Below are 18,945 nucleotides of genomic sequence, written 5' to 3' on the forward strand. Positions count from 1 at the left end.
TCAGAGATCATGCCTGGTGATCTGTCCTACTTTAAACCCAACTCAAGAGAAATTGTAGCGGAAACAAAGTCACAAACAGCCAGGCCCTCAATATCATTGATCTTGTTTGAGCAAAAGCTGATGTATTGGCCACTTGCCACACGATGGAGCATGTCGCGGAACAGCATGGTCAAGGCATTGCCGAACGCGTGAAGGTTCAGTGCCAAACTGATATACTGACGAAAAAACTGAAACCACCAAGTAATTTCGAAGCATTTTGGTCCTTTCCAAAGAGTTGCGGTTGGAAGATCGGCGAGGATTTTAAGATTCAGCCGTTGGGGGAAGAACAACCAATCACCAACCTTGCTGTTTTTCTGCAAAGCTGGTTGTTCTTTGGACTTGCATTCACAGTGGTTCAACAAGGAGGAGTACCGAGTCTCAGTCTTGAAGACCTCGTCGCCGAGACATACTTGTCAACTAGCTGCCTGAACCGAAAGCTCAATGAATGGGCGAACTGGGAGAAGGCACATTTTGACGGCCTAAGATTTCGTATGATCCAGGTCGGCTGGGTTCTGGATCACGCACGCCAGGTTATACGAACGAATTGTGCCTACATCGGAAATTCTGTTGGCTACGCTTATGATATCGAGGACGCCCTCTATATGGACGACAAGCATGCACTCGTATTGATGTGCCTTGGCGAAACGCTATCAGAGGCCAAAGCAAGTATCATGGCCTCGAAGGAATTGAAATTAAAGGTCAAGCTAGACGGATGGCACGCCGACGACCATGCTGGGTGGGGAGCTCCAAGATATGTTTTTGAGGGAATGAAGAAAAAAGGGTGGTGCAAGCGGGCGATGCAACTTCTCAAGGGACAGCTGAGATCAAATGCAACCATGCTGACGTCGGCTTACGAGGCGTATTTCACTTCCTCCCGCATGGAAGAGGATCACAGAGATTGTACCGCAGATATGTGCAAATTCAATCCCAGGGACGATAAGCGTGGATCTTACTCAGGACATATAGGGAACTGCCAAGGCTGCGAGTCACTTGGACCAACTCAGGAAAAGATCATGGAGATCCTGAGGGAGGACGGAGACATAATTCCACTACTCCGGTTCCGCACAACATCTGATAGACCTGACCCTCCCAGCCTCGAGGTCGAGTCTTTTGATCTGAACAGCGCCGGGAAAACTGACTTTGTCACAATGTCACACGTATGGTCAGACGGTTGGGGAAATGAGGACAAGAATGAGTTGAGCACTTGCAGATTGAAATTTATCCGAAGGCAGATTGGGCGAGCAACTAGGACCGAGAAGGCTCTGTTCTGGATGGACACGCTCGTTGTGCCAGTAGGCCCTTCTGTGGAACAACGTCTCAAAAAAAAGGCTATCCGACAAATTTTCCAAGTGTTTGATAAGTCCAATTACACTATTGTTCTCGACAATGGCTTGAAGGCCATGAATAGAGGAAACCCGAACAACCCTGCTGAAGCCGCCATGCGCATATTGTCCAGCGTCTGGATGCGGCGACTGTGGACACTACAAGAAGCATATCTGAGTCGCCAGATAATCATACCATTTGAGGAGGCTGAGAGAGGCACAATGAATTTACTCAAACTCGATGCTCTTGAAGAGCAACTGAGTAAGGCTATTCAGAGTCCTACGTCGGGTATCATTAGACTCGTCAAGGATCAGTTATCCCACATCATGATGGGGCAAGAGCGTCGAGACAGGAGAAACACGCCAGTAGTAGATCATCGGGAGAACAATCCTGCCATAACTGCCAACCTGGTTTCTAACACGTGGCGGGCCACTAGATGGAGGGTGAGTTTTATGTACCTTGGTATCTAAAAATGCTAATCTTCTGTCCTTAGTCTACCGGTAAACCAGAGCATGAGGTTTTGGCGCTCGCTACCCTTTTGAATCTTAAATACGAAGATACTGAGATTGAAAAAGCCGGTTTGGATGACCCAAACAAAGAAAACTGTCACCAGGATGCGAACAGATTGGAGAGTCTGTCTGTTGAATTCTGGACCTTGCTAGAACAGCAGTACAGGGGATCAATCCCATCAGGGATGATTTTTCTCCCAGGTGAAAGGATTAATCGTCAAGGGTTTGGTTGGGCACCAAAGACCTGGTTATCAGCACACGAAATTGACTACCCGGATCCATTACGAGTTTGGAAACAAGCTACTGTTTTGGACCAGAACCTTGGGCTTCAAGTCCAGTATCCCGGCTTTCTTCTCTATCCTGATTCATCCAAGACCCGTGGGCAAATACTTGGAACGACCGCAGGAACAGACTCAGACGGGCATGAGGTGAAGTTCTCCTTCCCAGTCGACCGAAGTCTCAGTGAATGGTATAGTTTCAAGCCAGCAGATGAGAAAACAAACGACCAGCTGAACAGATTGCAAACCGCAGAATCGACTCTCGCCATCATACTATCAGGGCCGCAGCCAAGGGAGTGGCCTCGGGAGATTGCCTTGCTGGTCGAGGTTGAGAAGTCCGGCAATCCAGATAGTATGCAGCAACCAGTGTACCATACCCGTATCATTCATCGTATCATGATATGGAAGGAGCCAAATCATCTTCATACTCAAGAGAATAGACTACAGTACAGGAAAGGATTTTTCCAAGGCCCGGATGAACCAAGTGTATGCCTCGGAGAAGTATTGGGTCCTTCTCAATCCTGGTGGGTTGACGGGTATGTGACCCAGGAGGACGTTTCTATCGAGGAAGATTTTGCAGATGGTAATGACCAGGAAGACCAGAATGAGACATCTGATTCTGACACAGCAGCTGATAATCAGAAATCAAGCATGCTGGTGAAGTTTTTGGGATATTTAGGACCATCGTGGCAAGAAACAACTCCTCAACCTACGGAGAACAGTGCCACAGGCGAAGTATTTGGAGAGAGACCTAGTCTAGAAGACACCACTGGTGGCAGGTGGCAACTTTTCCGAAGGTTTACAGTGCCTCAGTCAAGATGAAATAGAGTGCATTTAAATATAATCGAGCATCTCAAACCAATACCTACCTGATGACGATACAGACGAAATTTATACATGAAAGAAGCTTCCACTGACGGTTCACCAACAAAAGGAAAACGCCGGCGGTAACAACTCGGTTCCATATGCCGAAATACTTCAGAAAGCTATAAATCTCATGCGATCATCGAGAGTGATTCGTTAGTCCCAATCCGGTCGCTTAGAGAAGTCCTTTGACATTTCTCGCCAGCTCAGCCGCTTGGTCGATTCTCCTGAGTCTGTCAAACTCCCACTCAACCCTGCTCTTCCAGACATATTCCGATCTATTCTCCTCTGTTCGCCGCCCGAGCTGACTTCTATGATGGGAGAAAGTGTACCAATCACAGCGCCAGGGCCCTTCGGCTCTGGACTTGGAGATCGCGGTTTTCGCGCAGATTCGGTTCTCAAACCCTGTTCATTTTGTTCTTGCGGAGCAGCTCCCGCAGCATCACTCATAAGGCGGTCTGTATCATTGATCTGCTCGCCCAAATCGCATATATCATTTCGGGGGATTATGATGACAGGCTGAGATAAACCGTCATCTGAAGGTCTTGAATGCAAAACTACTGAGGGATGTTCGGTCGTAGTGACGAATGTCGGAAGGCCACCAGTAGTACTGCTATGTAGTTTATAATGCGGCATTGATGATCGAGGAGGCGACCTTGGAGGAAAAACTGCCTTATTCTTAGCGTCTTTTGATCGTTGCCGGTCATAATCCGTGAGCGATCGATCTCCCGTGGCATGCCACCAATCTTTCTCGTTCGGTCTGATCACCCCAGGGAAGAATTCTGTCACAAGCGCGTGTGCGCATCCAGGATGGGTAACTTCAAGATCCATTAGTCCGTCCATGACTTTACTGGCGGTGATAGTGTCGATGAGATTCAGCGGGAGATTTCTGTGCTTCGGATCTCGCGCCATGCCCCCAAGAAGAGTGTTGTGGAGGGTACCAACGAATCCAACAAGAATCAACGCCCATGTGTGCTCATCCAAGCCAGCAAGACTGATCATCACAAGGAGCCACAAAACGGCAGATACTGTAGTCACTATACAGGTCATGAGAAAGCCCGTTGGAAAACCCCAGGCTTCTTTGGCACGAGGCTGAGATGAGTGCTTCTGCGCGGAGGAGAATGCTGGGAATTTAGTCCACGGATAGCCATTTCTTGGCGACTCTGAAATTGCCAGTTCTTCCAAATCTATGCAGTTGCCTTGACCTTTGATAACCATTATGTCCCTGGATCCGTTGCCTGCAGTCAGTGCATAGGTCGCCTTGGACGCAGAACGTTTCGGAAGCTTCTCAGCAGCCCATTGAGGCAATGCTCCCACCATCAGGGCTAGCGCAGTTCCGAATGCCGTGAGCGCAAGGGGCCCCCATTCGCGTCCTTGGCTTATGGCTGCTGGAATAGAAGCGATGGCGAGTTGAATGAATATTACCACAGCACCCCAAATGTGTAGACTGTTGTAAACAAACTTGTGCGCTCCGTTGTTATTACTCTCGGCATCAAAGATGGAGATTCTGATTGCTTTGGTTTTTGCATCTTCTTGAGACGACATCAAGGTCTCGTGGTCTCTGACAATCCTGCCAATGACCCAGTTTCTGTTATTTCGATAATATCCAGAGTCGAGATTGAAAACCTTCACGGCATAGTCCGGCGTTGGAAGCAGCCTCCCATCTCCAAAAATCCCCACCAGAGTCGACAGCGCGTAGGAAACCCATCCGAACGAAAAGCAAACCGGAGTGAACAATGCACCTGACGCTTGCGCCAACGCATCCTGAACAGCCTTGCTACCAACTACCATGAGAACCGTTCCCACGACGACACTTGGGTTGTGCCATTCGATTTTCAGATCCTCATTTGTGCCGCCGGAACTGTCTTGTTCTGTATCCGCCGAAAATGCTTGTTGAAAACGTCCCAAGACATCTCCTACAAATAATTGTTTGGTGTCGGACTGCGGTAAAATCATGAGTTTTCTTTTACTTAGCTACCGATGACCCGTTTGACTACAGCAGACTGTGAGTGATGATAGATCTCAGTGCGATATGTGCAATGGTAAAGACCTCACATAAATCAGTGGCGGGTCGCTCTCAGAGTTTTCCGTGCTGTCAGTTCAAGCTGAAGTGCTACCTCAGACCCCTGGGTGTGAGATTACAACATGCGCGGTAAAGACATGTGGCGTCGTTAAATAGGCTGGAACCCACAGGATCACATGCATGAATACCCCAACAAAAGGAGCTTTGACACTATGGTATCAGGCCTTGAAGATCACAGTGCGGCGGCTGGGCGGGCTTTTTACTAGAAGAGGTACGGATCCGTACAAACCTTTGGGTTGCATAATGTGTCGAAAAAACTCCCCTGCTCTCGACCCGGTACCTGCCCCGTGGTGCTCTCTTACCCTCCCTATCATGGTACACGTCAACTCGAATGAAAGCCTACACCGGTCCGCCGCGTGGACGTATTTAGCCCCCACCCACGATGAAAAATGATGGTAATCACCAATCGCTAAGTGACAGGGCAACTTAGGCTATCATCATGCCAGCTAGTAAACTTGAGTAATAATCTAGTATCTTAACTTCATAGAATGATGCTCTGGTATGTCGAAGTAATGTGCATGGCTGACTGTATCCTCAGCCCTCGGGCAACGAGGATACAGGAAATGGATTGTGGGAACGGGACATAAATGAGACACTGTATTTAGCAGCGGGGATCCTTTATCCGAGCAATAGATAGTGCATGGCTTCGGGGGATGTTACAGGTCGGGCTTACTCGCAGGTACAAGTACATCGCAGACACCTACGCAATCCCAGCCTGCATTGGCAGAGAGCCTTACGCCATGTTGACTATGGCTGAAAAGTTCAATAATGCCTCAGTGCAATCTTTGTCAGACAGTCCACCAATATTGGGAAGAATTGCTAACGCCTGAAGTGGTGTGTGTAATCTGATGTCTTCGTCTATTCTTGGCAACAGTCTAGCAAGGCTACAGGCATCTCACCACTCTTTGTGAATGAATGAGTCGCGGAGCAGTGAGATTCGGAAACTTTAGGGCAGTCTCGCCGGCTGAATACAGATTTTCCTAATAGTGGTGGTCAGTTCAGTTGATTCATCACAGAAGGCTGGCTGCGAGAGCTATTTCAGCGGCCTCGAGATTCCAGTACTGAATGAGTTTTATAATTTGCTGTCAGATCAGACTCTCTATAGCGCTCTAAATGATTCTGTATATGTGCGCTGGCTGCCATCTTAATTAGTTACGGTCTTTTCATAGAGATGATGAATGATATGTTCCCAGTTGCCGCCAGTGCTATTGTATACAATTTCTTACCATAGTGATTGTTCATCAAACGCGAGACTTTACATGACTCGGACTTCAACCTAGCCCACATGACTGACTAGAGTAGAGTTCTCAACATTCATGTAAAAGGGGGCGAAGTGGAGAATGAAAGAAAAGAACAAGGATAAAAGACCCGAAAAAAGTTCTAAGTCCAAAATAAATTAGAACAATACAACAGCAGGGAACCGCCGGTAGTCATCACACCGAACTACTGATCCGGCGGTCCAAGTATGCCTGACGGCGGGGGAAAAAAAACACTTTTACCTCCTTATCAGCCTACGTGACGAGGCTAGGTTTTCGGTAGTAACATCATAATAAGTTCAAGCTCGAACGGTAATGAACTGATTTAAGGATAGAGCCTTTTATATCTTCCGTCGCTGTCTCCATTTCATTTCCCGATTCCGAAGATAACATCTTCCAGGTTTTATTTTCTTCGGCATCCAGCTCAATTTTAAAGTCCGAAACAGGCACAAGAACTGCATTCGCCATAGACTCATTGATAGTCGAAGGTACAGTCAACTCGTCATCATCAGGTAGAGATTCATCCTAAAAGAAAGGAAAGCTGAAAACATCAAGCTTTCGGTAGCTGCAAATAGTTGTCCGTGACACAAAGTCTTTCCTCCTCAGCCTTGAAGTGCACTTGAATTGACGCGTTTCGCGCCTGGCACAAATCGTCTGTTGTCGAATTCATCCACTGTATTGCCCCAGACTCGACGACTATCATGCTGTACCATTAGCGGCATCATGCTAGTACTCTCTTTCTTGACGAGTATCTATTGTCCAGCCGATGATGGCCCTGCATGCTTTGCGGGAAGAGCTGATAGTTGAATTGATGCGCATCGCTTTCTTGAAAGTAAGAGGGTGTAGGAATATTTAATTTAATTCAAGTAATAGTAAACGTATTATCGCCCCGGACTCCTCTTAATAACTCGTTCATGATATCTTTGACGACCGTAATAAGTTTTCCTAATTCATGCGCTACATGTGTTGGCAGTTTAATATGACAGTTTCAACTGTTGTTATAGAAATCTGTGTGCTAGAGGATAGTTCTGATGCACCGAAAGGAAGGCCTGATTCTACTCGAGCATAGGATAGCACATGCGGTGCTCGCATGAGCGTGGAATGATAGTATGGGTAATGCCAAGTAGTATATAGAAGTCTGAGTCTTCCGGAGAGAATATTGGTGTACAGAAAGTGGGCATATGCCCACTGGCTAAGTCACACGATCACCCATTCCAAGGCTAGGTGATCCGAGAGCTCCTCGCCTTACCATACGGAGTGCTCTACGTTAACTGTGACCCATTATAGTCGTTTACATTGCCACATTTAACGAGCAGCGTAGGCCCTTATTTTATAGCCTACCCACACGTATTTTGGTGTTGGGGTTCTCTACCATCATCGCAATGCAAACCAGCACAACATTTATCTGGAAAGAACAATTGACTGAATGGTCATCTCACTAAACCAATGTCGGCCTTTCGGCCTACATTCACTGCAAAAAGGGAACAGTGTCAGCCGGTCGTCTTTAGACAAAAATAATTGTTTGCCGCCCGAACCTGGCATCCCCCGATAGCAATTCGCACCATTTCAAGGTCAAGAAGCCCATCCCGCCCATCGGAGAAAGCTGTCAACGGGACTTGGCGCAATCCTTGCATTGATCCATCATGACGACGCGCCAGAAAGCTACCATTATCGTCACTGGCGCAAATGGTCATCTCCACAGCGCCATCGTTCGCTACATCGTCTCGTCGCCGGAACTACAAGTCTACTATTCCGTTTTCATAGTCCGAGACAGAGCTGCAGAAAACACCGGACTCAGGTTCGCATTAAAGGCAGCGAGCGAGGAAGCTTCGCACGAGGTCGTCTTCTCTGGATCTGGCTATCCTTTCCAACGTCCGCCAAGTGGCCGCGACCATCAACGGGTGCATCTCTGCTGGAAATATCCCCCAGATCTGTGTGCTGGTGCTCGATGCCTCCTTTGTTAAGTTCGAGACCCAGAGATGGGCGAAAGAAAATGCTTCGACATAGCCTTTATAGCAAGCTATTTGGGCCACTGGCTGCTCATGATAATGCTACTACGGAGCCTCGACACTGAAGTCGGGTACATAACTATCGTCAGCAGTGATTCGTACCACCCGGATGACTGGCCTACCAATACCATTGGCATGTTCGAAATTCCGGACGGCAGATGAAGACCGCTCATCACGGGCGAGAACTTTAGCCCGATTGCTTCACTCGGAGAACCAAGGCGACGATCCAAGCACTCACAACGGTCTGCATCGCTACAGGGCAGTCAAATTTTGTCTGGTGACGGTGATGTTACTTGACTCCTTGCTCTCGTCCTTCATTTGAAGAAATGTCGCCCCATACTAACGAGTAAGTCGCAAAATAAAGCGAGCTCCAACGTCTTGACCTCGACTCGTACCACCCAACATAGCAATTTATGCGACCATGAATTTCAAATATATTCCTGCTGAGGATGCAAGCTGAAACCTGCACGTGATGGATTTATTTGTCCGCCAAGCGAATGAGCGCTAGTGCGAACGCGCAATTGAATTTCTACTCGACTTCCAATATTTTAAAAAAGACTTGGCGCAGTCGACAGCTTTTCGGTTCCAAGCTCACCTTCACACCATCTAGGGGGTTCATATTCGTGAATCAATCTCACTTCACAGCCTCAACCATCAACATAACAATGGCAACTTCACAATCAGGAAATTTGGACGAGCCTCCTTACACCTCGTTCAAAGAGCTTCGAAGCGATGAGGTCATCTTCTCTCCCGCCACCAGACGTCTCTTCTGGCCTCTCGATGGTGTCTTTCTCACCGCAATTTCCGTCATGAAGATCCCTCGCAGTCCGGAAGATCTTGAACCATACTTCCAGCCAGACACTGGAGGTAGTGGCAGCGGTACGTGGCACGAGATCTCACAGCTGCCTGTCACCGAGCCAAAGGTCTCATCTGTCGAGGCTTCAGTCTACGGCCTCGACCAGTGGGAGTCTGATTGTATCGCGTGGCACGGGGTTCACGAAGGAGGCGAGTTCGACCCTGAGTATGTCACGTACGGAGATCTCAGCGATGAGGACCGACCTTACGCGAAGGAGCCCAAGGAGGACGGCAGCTGGGAGGAGGAGGAGGACACGAAGTTTCTTCTGAGATGTTGTGGAGAAGACAGACCGCCCAGGAAGAGGGGGCTCAAGTTGGTGGTCACGCCTTCTGCAGGAAATCACTTTGTCACGGTGCACGACTGGGTTAGCGGTAAGTCTTGCGCTCTAAGAGATGGCGACTTTTCCTAATGATCGTTTCAGCTGTTCATCCCTGGCTCGTGAGCTTACGAGATGATGTTTTGAGAGCTAAGACGGTTGCACGATTCCAGGCTTACTCTGTGTCGGCGAGGACTGAATGGATGGTAGATAAGGGACCGGATCACAAAATAGAAGAAAAGCAAAGCTGGATTGAGAAGCATCGGAGTGGCCCGCCTCGTATGATACCTGGCTCAACTGCCGCGATCCTCAATAGGATACGTGCGAATAGGAACAGGTAGTTTAGTGTCTATATTGTCGTCTAGTCTATCACCTAGCCTTACTCGAAACAGGACTGATCAACCAACTTTTACGGATGACGAATAGATGGTGCGCAACGTTTTTGCAGGTCTACATATAGTATAACGTTATGAAGGTCGAATCTTTATATGAAGTTTTACCATAACATTCAAAGCAGTAAGTCATCTTTCAAACTACATACATTCAGTAAACTAGAGTGTAGATTACTATAAGCATTCCAATAGACAGTAAGCATCTCCTGCGTTACCCTGCAATGAATTAAGGAGCCGCTATTACAGACCCACAATACGAGCTTCCATAAGCAATAACCGTCGAAGCAACAGTCGTGCCAAAAGCGCCATTCGAGCAATCTCTCAGACCGTATCCAATGTTGACATTCTTACAGAGACAAGAAGGCTCGGGGCTGGCGCAACCCAAAGCCCAGTACCGAGCCACCATGTTGTAAAAGCAGGTCTGACTACAAGTAGTGAGACCTGAGCTGTAAACGCTGAAGCATGGCGGCGCTTGACTTCCAGACGCAACTGGATAAACGTCAAACGTGTCAGGGGCCTCTTGTACGTTGAGGCTTCGCAGGACTCGTTGCAGTATCGCGCTGTAGCATTCGAGCTGCTAATTAGAGCACTGCAATTTGCTGCTGTCATCGTTTGTTCTGAATTGGGTGGTGATAGCTGGGATGTACTATAGGAGAGAGCACCCCAGGGTATAGGTCGTAACCGACGTGCAGGAGGGCTGACTTAGGACTGTACGGATCCGTAACTAACATGCTGTACCTACGAATGATTTGGTCTAAAACGAATCCAGTCGAGGACTGATCTTGTTTAGGTCAGCCTCAGTACGTGTATAACTTATCCTGTGACCCACCACCCGGAACGGTCGCTGCGTAAACTTTCGCCGAGCGATGATGGACGAGTACTAGCACCCATCTTTGTCTGATTGGCTCGGAACATCACTGTATGCTTGCGTTGCAAGGCGGGATATCCCAATTAAACGAGATGCCCCGGCAAAGATTAGTGCCGCTCGATAATAAGACCAATTAAGAAAGCTACATCACAGTATCTTCCAACATCGCAACTTCGGCGTTCAATTGCATCATAAGCGGAAGCGAGTCCACATTCGCCCCAATTTAAGTGCCCAGGTTCGCAGAAAACATATCACATACTTGCCATCCACCCCCTCTTATTGGCTATTAACAATACTTTTGTGGCAGCATTTATGTTCGCTGCAACTTCGCTTCCAGGCATATCCATATCTATCCAGTTTTTCTACCTGCAGACAGGTTTGTATCACATTAATATCAACTGCCATTTTTCAATGGCTCTTAGACATCAGATTTTCGTTTGGTTCCACAGCTAGACGCCAGAGGACTTCCAGGGACATATTTTAATCAACATCAGCATGCACAAGCTCCAGCTCTGTGCTGATATTATGTAACCTCGGTCATCTGGTGATATCAATCGCTTAGGAGGTTGGACTACATTCGCTCACCCTTGCAACAGCGTCGAGACCCGAACAGCTTGTCTGATGCCCATCCTTCCCAGCCGGGAGTCCCTGAGTCCTGTGGACCGCCGGACAGTTCTATACCCGATACATCGCCCATGACGATTTAGCAACTATATCTCTAGGTATCATGATGTCAGTCTCACGCCACTGCTAGTGTGATTCCTGGCTGCCCAGGTATAGGACTGCGCAACCTGCTTTTCGCGGCTCATGGATAAAAGATTGTCTTTCTGTTACTACTGTTTGTCGATAACTAAACCCGGGTCAAAGTGTCTTCACATGGAGATGTCAAGCCCTATAACGGCGTTTCCAACTGGCGAGTTTTGAGTGCCGTTATGATTGATGTATACGGCGCTGACGGCCTTCCTGTTGTTACCGGAGTCTCGTATAAACCTTGATCTAACGCTAGCTCCCGATCTCCGCTTGGCACCCGATCTCCGCATGAGCTTGTTTTGAGGCTTTAATTCTGCCTAGAGATTTATGGATCAGTAAATCCTTCGTGACTGGCCATGAAGAGGGTGGTGAAGCTACTATACGAATTCCACAGCAGGATGTTATTAGCGGCTCCATAGCCCCCCTTTTTCTATAAATGTACTTTCTGATTGGATGGATGATAGATTTCAGCATTGCCGATCAACTAGATATGCTCCGGCAGCACCTAATCTCATAAGACCTAATCGGTTTTAAGTTATGGATCTGTTGTTGCCGTGACTTCCGCCTACTGTGATGTCATTGGATTGGTATTTCAATATCTGCTCCAATTCACTGACAGGTTCTTTTGGACGATATACATGTCGACATGTATTTTCCAGAGAAACTGAGACCTCGTTTCTTCGAGGTATGGTTTGAAGCCTGGGATCGTGATCAACATGCTCGAAGTGCAGCGATATGAACCGAACGCAGAGCTAGCCAGATATGGGAAAAAGTTATTGTCTGTCATGTAATTCTGTTTGTAGGATGGAGTTCTAACCGTCTATATAAGTTACTGCCAGCAGATGGTCTAAGTCTCTTCGTTTTTAAACACAAACAACAGTTTCTATCCGGAATCGAGTCACAAATATCGACATCTCAAAGGTACTTCGAACTCTACTTTAAGCATTAGTGCCTTGTTGTATCTAACCGAAACCATAGCTACGTAACAAATCATGCGTTCGTCTATGTTCGTCTTGGCCGCCACGGCTGTGAGCTCGGCTCTGGCCGCATCCTTCACGGTGGATTTCTTCGATGGGAAAAATGAGTGCTCTGGTGACTCGAAGAGCACGGAAATCGACTTTGGCAGCGACGTGTTTAAGTGTGTGGAGGCAAATGGAATTGGCGTTCTGCAAGTTTCAGGTGAAGATCTGAATGAGTGCGGGCCATTCTATTCCGACAGCAATTGTAATACTGTCATGGTTGGATCGGAGCCCTTCGCGTGCGATAGCTGCATCGGCTACTCCAATGCTTGGTTCATTGTTGAACAGGAGCTCTGAGGCATGTGACGGTGATAAAACGCTAAATATAATGCGTGTCAGAGAGAGACAATTTTGATAGTTCCCATGCTCGTCATTTATGCTTATACCTGGTACGGTCTTTGAGCTGAGTCTCTCAATTTCGCACATAATATTCCACAACATGACTTATGCATCCCATGGGGCCATAGTCTTACGCACATGAGTAAACTGAGATAAATCCTTAGCTCAGAGTCAACCATCATGTAGTCCCAAATCACTTACGATATTTCGTTTCTAGTAATATAATGCTCACCCAAGCTTGCTCGTATATCAACATTTGCGACCTACGTATGTCTTTCTTGTTTGAGCCTCCGTGCGATGTGCCTCTTGTAACATCTGGAACACCGTCCATGTTATCATCTGTGATGTCTATTAATTAAATAGCTCAGAACTACCTTCGGCGCTGGAGAGCTAACTAGGTCTTTCAAAACGGACGCCTACGGATCTTCTCTCTGGCTGTCGTAGCAACATACTCTAGGAATTTACAATCCTGTAGCTACCGTAGAACTTAATATCCCGAACCGCTTGCTCATCTGTCCACTTTGCTCGAATGTGCTTCTTCAACGCTCTTTTGAGTACTTGCTTCTCACTTCGTAGCTTGAGATGGGTTCGCTAATAATTTTCTGATCTGCGCTCTAGCTTGTCAAGTTCTGCTGCCAATTTGCGGATATGAGGATGAGAGGTGATGGATATCGCTTATTCTGGTGTGGGATCGACGGGGCGTCACTTGCTAATAGAATGGCCAACACTATATGCCTCTTTGAGTAATTTCTGCGTTGCAGCGTAAGCTATAAGAGATCATCCTGCACTCGAGGCCCAGGAGCTCCCGATCCACCCTGTCTAGCTAGCCAGCATACCCTAAGTAATTAGTTCTGTCTTTGCTATTTAGTGTCCAGTCAAGTTCTTTATAGCGTGCCGGAAGATGTAAAGGTCTTTTGACTTCTTCTTAAGAAGCGATCGCATTACAAGCTCTCCGGGATGAATATCGAAGCTCTCCAGTTGCTACGAAGAGACAAGCTTATGGAAGTCAAAAGCCTTATGTCGGAATACAATGTCTAGACGAAAATCATAAATATTAAGCATTAAGGAGTCAATTGAGTCTCTTTCATGGATCTACGAGGCGCTGCAGGTGTCATTGCGAGAGAAAGACAGATCACATGATGATGAGATGTGGAGACCCATTTACCAAGCACAATTTGATCCATGCATTAATTCTTCACCACAGCACTTAATGCTAAGCAACGGCTCAGCTGTATTATTTACTGAAAAGTTCTCTCACAGTGCCGTGGTTTCCTCATGTTTGCCTGTGATGTGCAAGGACTCGACGAAGATCAAATCTTTATCGTGGGAAGACTCATGCTTCCTTCATTTCCTTGACAACCTCGGAGTCTTTCGCTGCCATCTGACCTTCTGCCTCATGAACTCTGCGAACCTCGACCTTGACCCAAATATTGTGCAGTGGGAAATTGGAGGTCTTTAATGGCACTGTGGACCTGGACCAGACCCATATCATTACTTCAAGCGCAAATGCCATGGCCGAAGACTGAAGACTGAAGAATAGAAACATAACAAACGTTGTAAAGTCGAATTTGATCTTGACACAAGGTGCTACGCGATATGCGGTAGCATAGAAGTCAAGAAGGCAGAGAAAAGATAGTCTAGTTCTCCTGCAACTGAGTGTTTCCCAGTTGGTCGAGTTGAGAAGCCAGAAGGGCAAGGCTAAAACACTCTGAAAGCTTTGTGCAGTGAGTTCGTGGATGGCGGATCTCTTAGCTATTTCTACCCAATCCAAAAGCTCTAAGCAACCGAAGACGATGGGGCAGGTCAGCTGCTGTATAGTTGAACAGCCGTCGAAAAGAATCTTGATAAGCCGGGAGATCGAGCTCTTCCAAGGATATTTGTGCAGAAGGCTTTTGTGAAACTGTCAGGTAATAGCAGAAATTTGGACTCTTTGGAAACACACAGAAGTCTCTGTAATGCTGGCGTTGCTATAGTTAGATCTCGCCGCAATCACTGAAACTTGGCGAGTATGAACAGTCACTTCAGTCGTGGTGTTGGGAGCTGGGTTGGTTATGCGAGATACTCCTCTAGTCGACCCGCCTGGACAGACTAAAAGCCCTTGATAAGGCTAATCATACAGTATTTATCAACTTGCTTGAATCATACTATAAGCAAGGCAAAATTTCAGCTCCGAACGCGAAAATCTGCGTCAATACGCCACCGACGTCGGAGACTATATCGTGGATTACGCTCCCTAGGTAATCCACAACCAACTGTACCGCTCCAGTTGAGTCGAACCACGATTAATGGTCCTACGTAGATACTCGCACACTGCGGGATCCTTTCGGCTCTTTTGATCCACCAGTCTCTGGCTATGCAGAGGGATTCTGGCCATTACCAGAGTTTCAGAAACTGTTTTTATAGAAGAAGTCTTCACCCACCTGAGCAGATAGATGTACAAAGGATCCTAATACATCACTGTTCACCAAATTTAGTCACCATTGCCATTTCCTCCTACAAAATGTCCTCGAGGAGTCAATGAATGTCTTACGAAGTGGCACGGTCCACGTATACTGTTTAGCCTTGAGCTTTTGGAGTTCACCCTATCGCCGTCAGGTAGACATCGTAGGCCAATATCATCGCAGCGATATGGGCTAATTACCTGTGGGCCACGTGAAGCTCATCAAGCAACTGTAATGGCACAGATCAGAGCTTCGATACGCAGCCCCCGCGAGGCTGCGTTCGCAGTATTTAGTTTGGAGATGTCCGCTCGCCGCGCTGCTTGCTGCCTCACTGAGCCCGGTTGGCATATTGACCTGCTAGTCACGGCAAAGGAGATGCTGGACACGACAGTTCTGGAGGCGCTACCACTTCCTGCGGTGGGAGAGAATTCTTTGCTTCTGGTCTACGGTTACATGCTATTGACTGGAAGACTGGTGTTGAGGTTCATCTTCGACTCTCGATAGGAGACTTGTGACTTGAGAGCTACGACTGTGGTAATTGAGATGGAACAGAACCAGTGATAGGGGATATGTGTGACTATATTTTGTATCTCTACTACTTTCTCCACGGGCCATTGCTCGAGGCGATTTTTGAGAGGCTATGTAGTATGGAGGACAGAGTTGATGATTTTACAGCTGTCGGGGTTTGGGGTTACCATGATAGGTCAAATTAAGGATGATATGAGGAATTTCTTATTTTATTTTAAATTATCATAACACTCCGCTCTGTAGCTAGAGTTCATACTATCTACAATACTTATTTATATAGGCTCGGGGGGGTATTCTACATCTCTGGGGAGTCTAGACACAAACCGTATTTGACCAGTCGCGGAGTTTCCTTCGACTGCACGGATCGCTAGCTGCTCCAGTACCTTTGGTACCGCTGAAAGCTCAGAAGTTGAACGATTCTCTAATTGGTTACTAGCCCCCCCTTGTCAGCCCACCGCGGGGAGAAAAGTAGCTGACCGCCCGTTTTCTCGATAAGTAAATTTTTGGGATTTTGACGGGGCTCTCTCGGAAAAAAAAGTTCATATCGATAGCGGGAGCGGCTTTCGATTATACTCAATACCTGAGAAAGAAGACGCAGCAGCACAACCCTCGACGCTTCAACGTCAACGACAACTCTCTCTCTCTCTCCCTCCCCCCGTCTCACTTTCGCACACGGTTCGTCTCTGGCACAATCTTCGAACAAGCAAAAAGAGAAGAAGAATTGTAATAATCACAACAACGACAAAATGCCTAAATCAAAGCGCAACAGAGTGGTGCACATGACCCAGGTCAGCAAGAAGACGCGCGAGCACAAGGACAAGCTATTCGAGACCATCCGCGAAGCCGTCCCCAACTACCAGCACGTCTTTGTCATCAGCGTCGAGAACATGCGCAACACACACATCCAGGAGGTGCGGAAAGAGCTCAACGACTGTCGGTAAGTTTTAGCTGTTATTTTTATTTTTATTATTCGTTTCCCCGCCTCCAGACCTACCACCACGACTGCAGGGTCCCTCTCACCTTGCGTGTGATTTGTGTCTGTGTGACAATGGCTCTAGATAAAGGCAGAAGAGAAGATTGCTAACAATGCCTGTCCTCGTCACAGAATCTTCCTCGGCAAGACCACCCTCATGTCGCGCGCCCTGGGCAAGACCCCGGAGGAGGCGATCCTGGAGAACATCGAGAAGCTGAACCCGCACATGTCGGGGTCGGTAGGCCTGCTGCTGACGAACCGGGAGCCGGCGGCGGTGCTGTCGTACCTGTCGGGCGTGCAGTTCGCCGACTTTGCGCGGGCGGGCACCGTGGCCTCGCGCGGCTTCGAGATTCCCGCCGGCTACGTCATGAGCACGGGCGGCGAGGTCCCCGCCGAGCACGACGTGCACCTAGGCCACACGATCGAGCCCGAGCTGCGGCGGCTGGGCATGCCCACGCGCATGGTGCGCGGCAAGATCGTGCTGGGCGAGGAGGACGGCTCCGGCGACGGCTACACGGTGTGCAAGGAGGGCGACGTGCTGGACTCGCGGCAGACGAGGCTGCTGAAGCTGTTCAGCGTGTGCCTGAGCGAGTTCGCCGTCCACGTCAGGGCGTACTGGACCGCTGCCAGCGGCGAGGTCACCGTGGTCGAGCCCAGCGCCGGCGAGGGTGCTATGGAGGAGTAGGGGATGTCAAATGTCTTGTTTGTGTGCCCACGAGCCGAACCAACGGGGGTGTGGATGTATGGCGCGCACTCTATAAATGGTTTTGATGTTTCTTGTTCATGTGCATAGGGCGATACCATCACGGTTTGGTCACTGGCGTTCCGGTAGAGATCAGGGAAAAGGGACTTGAATTCATAAATACTCAATCAAATCCACCTCCGATAAGTGATCGGTTGAGCTATATATATATATATATATCACACACTGTTCGTTGCGGTTCCCGGAACTGATTCTCAAATACTTATTTTTGGTCTAAAACTCGTACTTTGTTCATCACTCAATTCGGGTACAAACACAATCCAAACTGGCACAATTCAAAACTGGGTACAAAATCAATTATTTTAAGCAAAAATGTCTCCGCTATCTTACACGAAGACAAAGGGTCCTGTTGCCTTTTCCCTTTCAAATCTTTATTTTTTTTTTCTTCTTCTGGTCTTTTTCACTTTTATAAGCCACCCCAACACAGTGGTCAGCAGGTTGAGTTACATTCCTTACCTCTGACCTTACCTTCCAAGAAAAGAAAAAAAACTATGCAATTTATTACGTGACCATTTCGGCCTTTCCTGAAGATGTCGGTGCCTAGCTCTGTAGCGACGTTATAGTGTACATGAACGATATTACCTGGCTAATCCTAGGCGGTCAAGTCCCATAGGCATCTGGAGTTGCTGAATGGGAACAGCGCCGGGTCTGGAAGTCGTCGCCAACAAGAACGAGTAGATGCCACACCAGGCATTACCGATTACCAAGGGCGCACGATTTGATGCAAGATTGTTGATCGTCGACTGGAATCCGGTGACTGGTGTTACCTTCATCTGAGATGTGTGTGGCCTTTGTTCGGATGACATGGGCTGGGCTGGACTTGATCTTACCCTTGCTTACCCTTGGTGGCCAAAGGGAGAAGGAGATACAATGATGTAGTAGATGTGAGAGTGTGTGAAGACAGAAGAAACCCACCACCGAGACACCAAGCTAAGCTAGTAGCGACGCAACTTGCGAGGATCTTCATATCCTCCCTCAAATCCACGTTTGCGACTGTCGAATCTGTCGTCGTCTCTGGGCTTGTCAAAGTCGCGACCGCCTCGGTCTCGATCTCCACGGTCTCCTCGGTCACCACGGTCACCGCGGTCTCCACGATCTCCGCGGTCTCCACGATCTCCGCGGTCTCCACGATCTCCGCGGTCTCCACGATCTCCACGGTCTCCACGGTCGCCTCGGACAGGTTCGTAGTTGGCATTGCTACCGGCACCGGGGCCGGCGCCGCCTCCTCGTCGGTCACGGTCGCCGTATCTACCGCTGTCACGTCCAGACCTGTCATCAAATGAGCGACCACCACGGTCATACCCACCACCACTTGGACCATTGCGGTCACCTCGGTCTC

General features: G+C 48.1%; 7 protein-coding genes across 7 annotated transcripts; 5 read left to right on the forward strand and 2 right to left on the reverse strand.

Moving 5' to 3' along the window:
* Positions 1-143: 143 nt before the first annotated feature.
* BKA67DRAFT_656397 (uncharacterized protein) lies at positions 144-2,971 on the forward strand (the record flags this gene model as incomplete). Its single annotated transcript, XM_046106933.1, has 2 exons — positions 144-1,805; positions 1,856-2,971. 2 exons carry the CDS (start codon positions 144-146, stop codon positions 2,969-2,971), a joined length of 2,778 nt encoding a protein of 925 aa, XP_045962417.1.
* Positions 2,957-5,142, reverse strand: BKA67DRAFT_557359 (uncharacterized protein). The gene is made up of 2 exons (XM_046102247.1): positions 5,069-5,142; positions 2,957-5,006 (listed from the first exon to the last, which is right to left on the reverse strand). The coding sequence occupies exon 2, from the start codon at positions 4,967-4,969 to the stop codon at positions 3,170-3,172; it is 1,800 nt and encodes a 599-aa protein (XP_045962418.1). The 5' UTR covers positions 4,970-5,006; positions 5,069-5,142; the 3' UTR covers positions 2,957-3,169.
* Positions 5,143-7,995: 2,853 nt separating this feature from the next.
* BKA67DRAFT_533350 (uncharacterized protein) lies at positions 7,996-8,316 on the forward strand (the record flags this gene model as incomplete). Its single annotated transcript, XM_046099684.1, has 1 exon — positions 7,996-8,316. One exon carries the CDS (start codon positions 7,996-7,998, stop codon positions 8,314-8,316), a length of 321 nt encoding a protein of 106 aa, XP_045962419.1.
* Positions 8,317-8,895: 579 nt separating this feature from the next.
* Positions 8,896-9,937, forward strand: BKA67DRAFT_689361 (uncharacterized protein). Its single transcript, XM_046109093.1, has 2 exons — positions 8,896-9,588; positions 9,639-9,937. The coding sequence occupies exons 1-2, from the start codon at positions 9,027-9,029 to the stop codon at positions 9,872-9,874; spliced, it is 798 nt and encodes a 265-aa protein (XP_045962420.1). The 5' UTR covers positions 8,896-9,026; the 3' UTR covers positions 9,875-9,937.
* A 2,254-nt stretch (positions 9,938-12,191) lies between these two features.
* On the forward strand, positions 12,192-12,959 carry BKA67DRAFT_644057 (uncharacterized protein). The gene is made up of 2 exons (XM_046105836.1): positions 12,192-12,464; positions 12,522-12,959. Exon 2 carries the CDS (start codon positions 12,536-12,538, stop codon positions 12,857-12,859), a length of 324 nt encoding a protein of 107 aa, XP_045962421.1. The 5' UTR covers positions 12,192-12,464; positions 12,522-12,535; the 3' UTR covers positions 12,860-12,959.
* Positions 12,960-14,102: 1,143 nt separating this feature from the next.
* On the reverse strand, positions 14,103-15,690 carry BKA67DRAFT_644058 (uncharacterized protein; the record flags this gene model as incomplete). Its single annotated transcript, XM_046105837.1, has 4 exons — positions 14,103-14,801; positions 14,844-15,008; positions 15,197-15,267; positions 15,543-15,690. The coding sequence occupies 4 exons, from the start codon at positions 15,688-15,690 to the stop codon at positions 14,235-14,237; spliced, it is 951 nt and encodes a 316-aa protein (XP_045962422.1). The 3' UTR covers positions 14,103-14,234.
* A 675-nt stretch (positions 15,691-16,365) lies between these two features.
* On the forward strand, positions 16,366-17,891 carry BKA67DRAFT_557365 (ribosomal protein L10). Its single transcript, XM_046102248.1, has 2 exons — positions 16,366-16,807; positions 16,976-17,891. The coding sequence occupies exons 1-2, from the start codon at positions 16,617-16,619 to the stop codon at positions 17,526-17,528; spliced, it is 744 nt and encodes a 247-aa protein (XP_045962423.1). The 5' UTR covers positions 16,366-16,616; the 3' UTR covers positions 17,529-17,891.
* Positions 17,892-18,945: the final 1,054 nt, after the last annotated feature.

This window comes from Truncatella angustata (genome assembly GCF_020726525.1).
Source record: "Truncatella angustata strain MPI-SDFR-AT-0073 chromosome Unknown BKA67scaffold_2, whole genome shotgun sequence".
Lineage (NCBI taxonomy): Eukaryota > Fungi > Ascomycota > Sordariomycetes > Amphisphaeriales > Sporocadaceae > Truncatella > Truncatella angustata.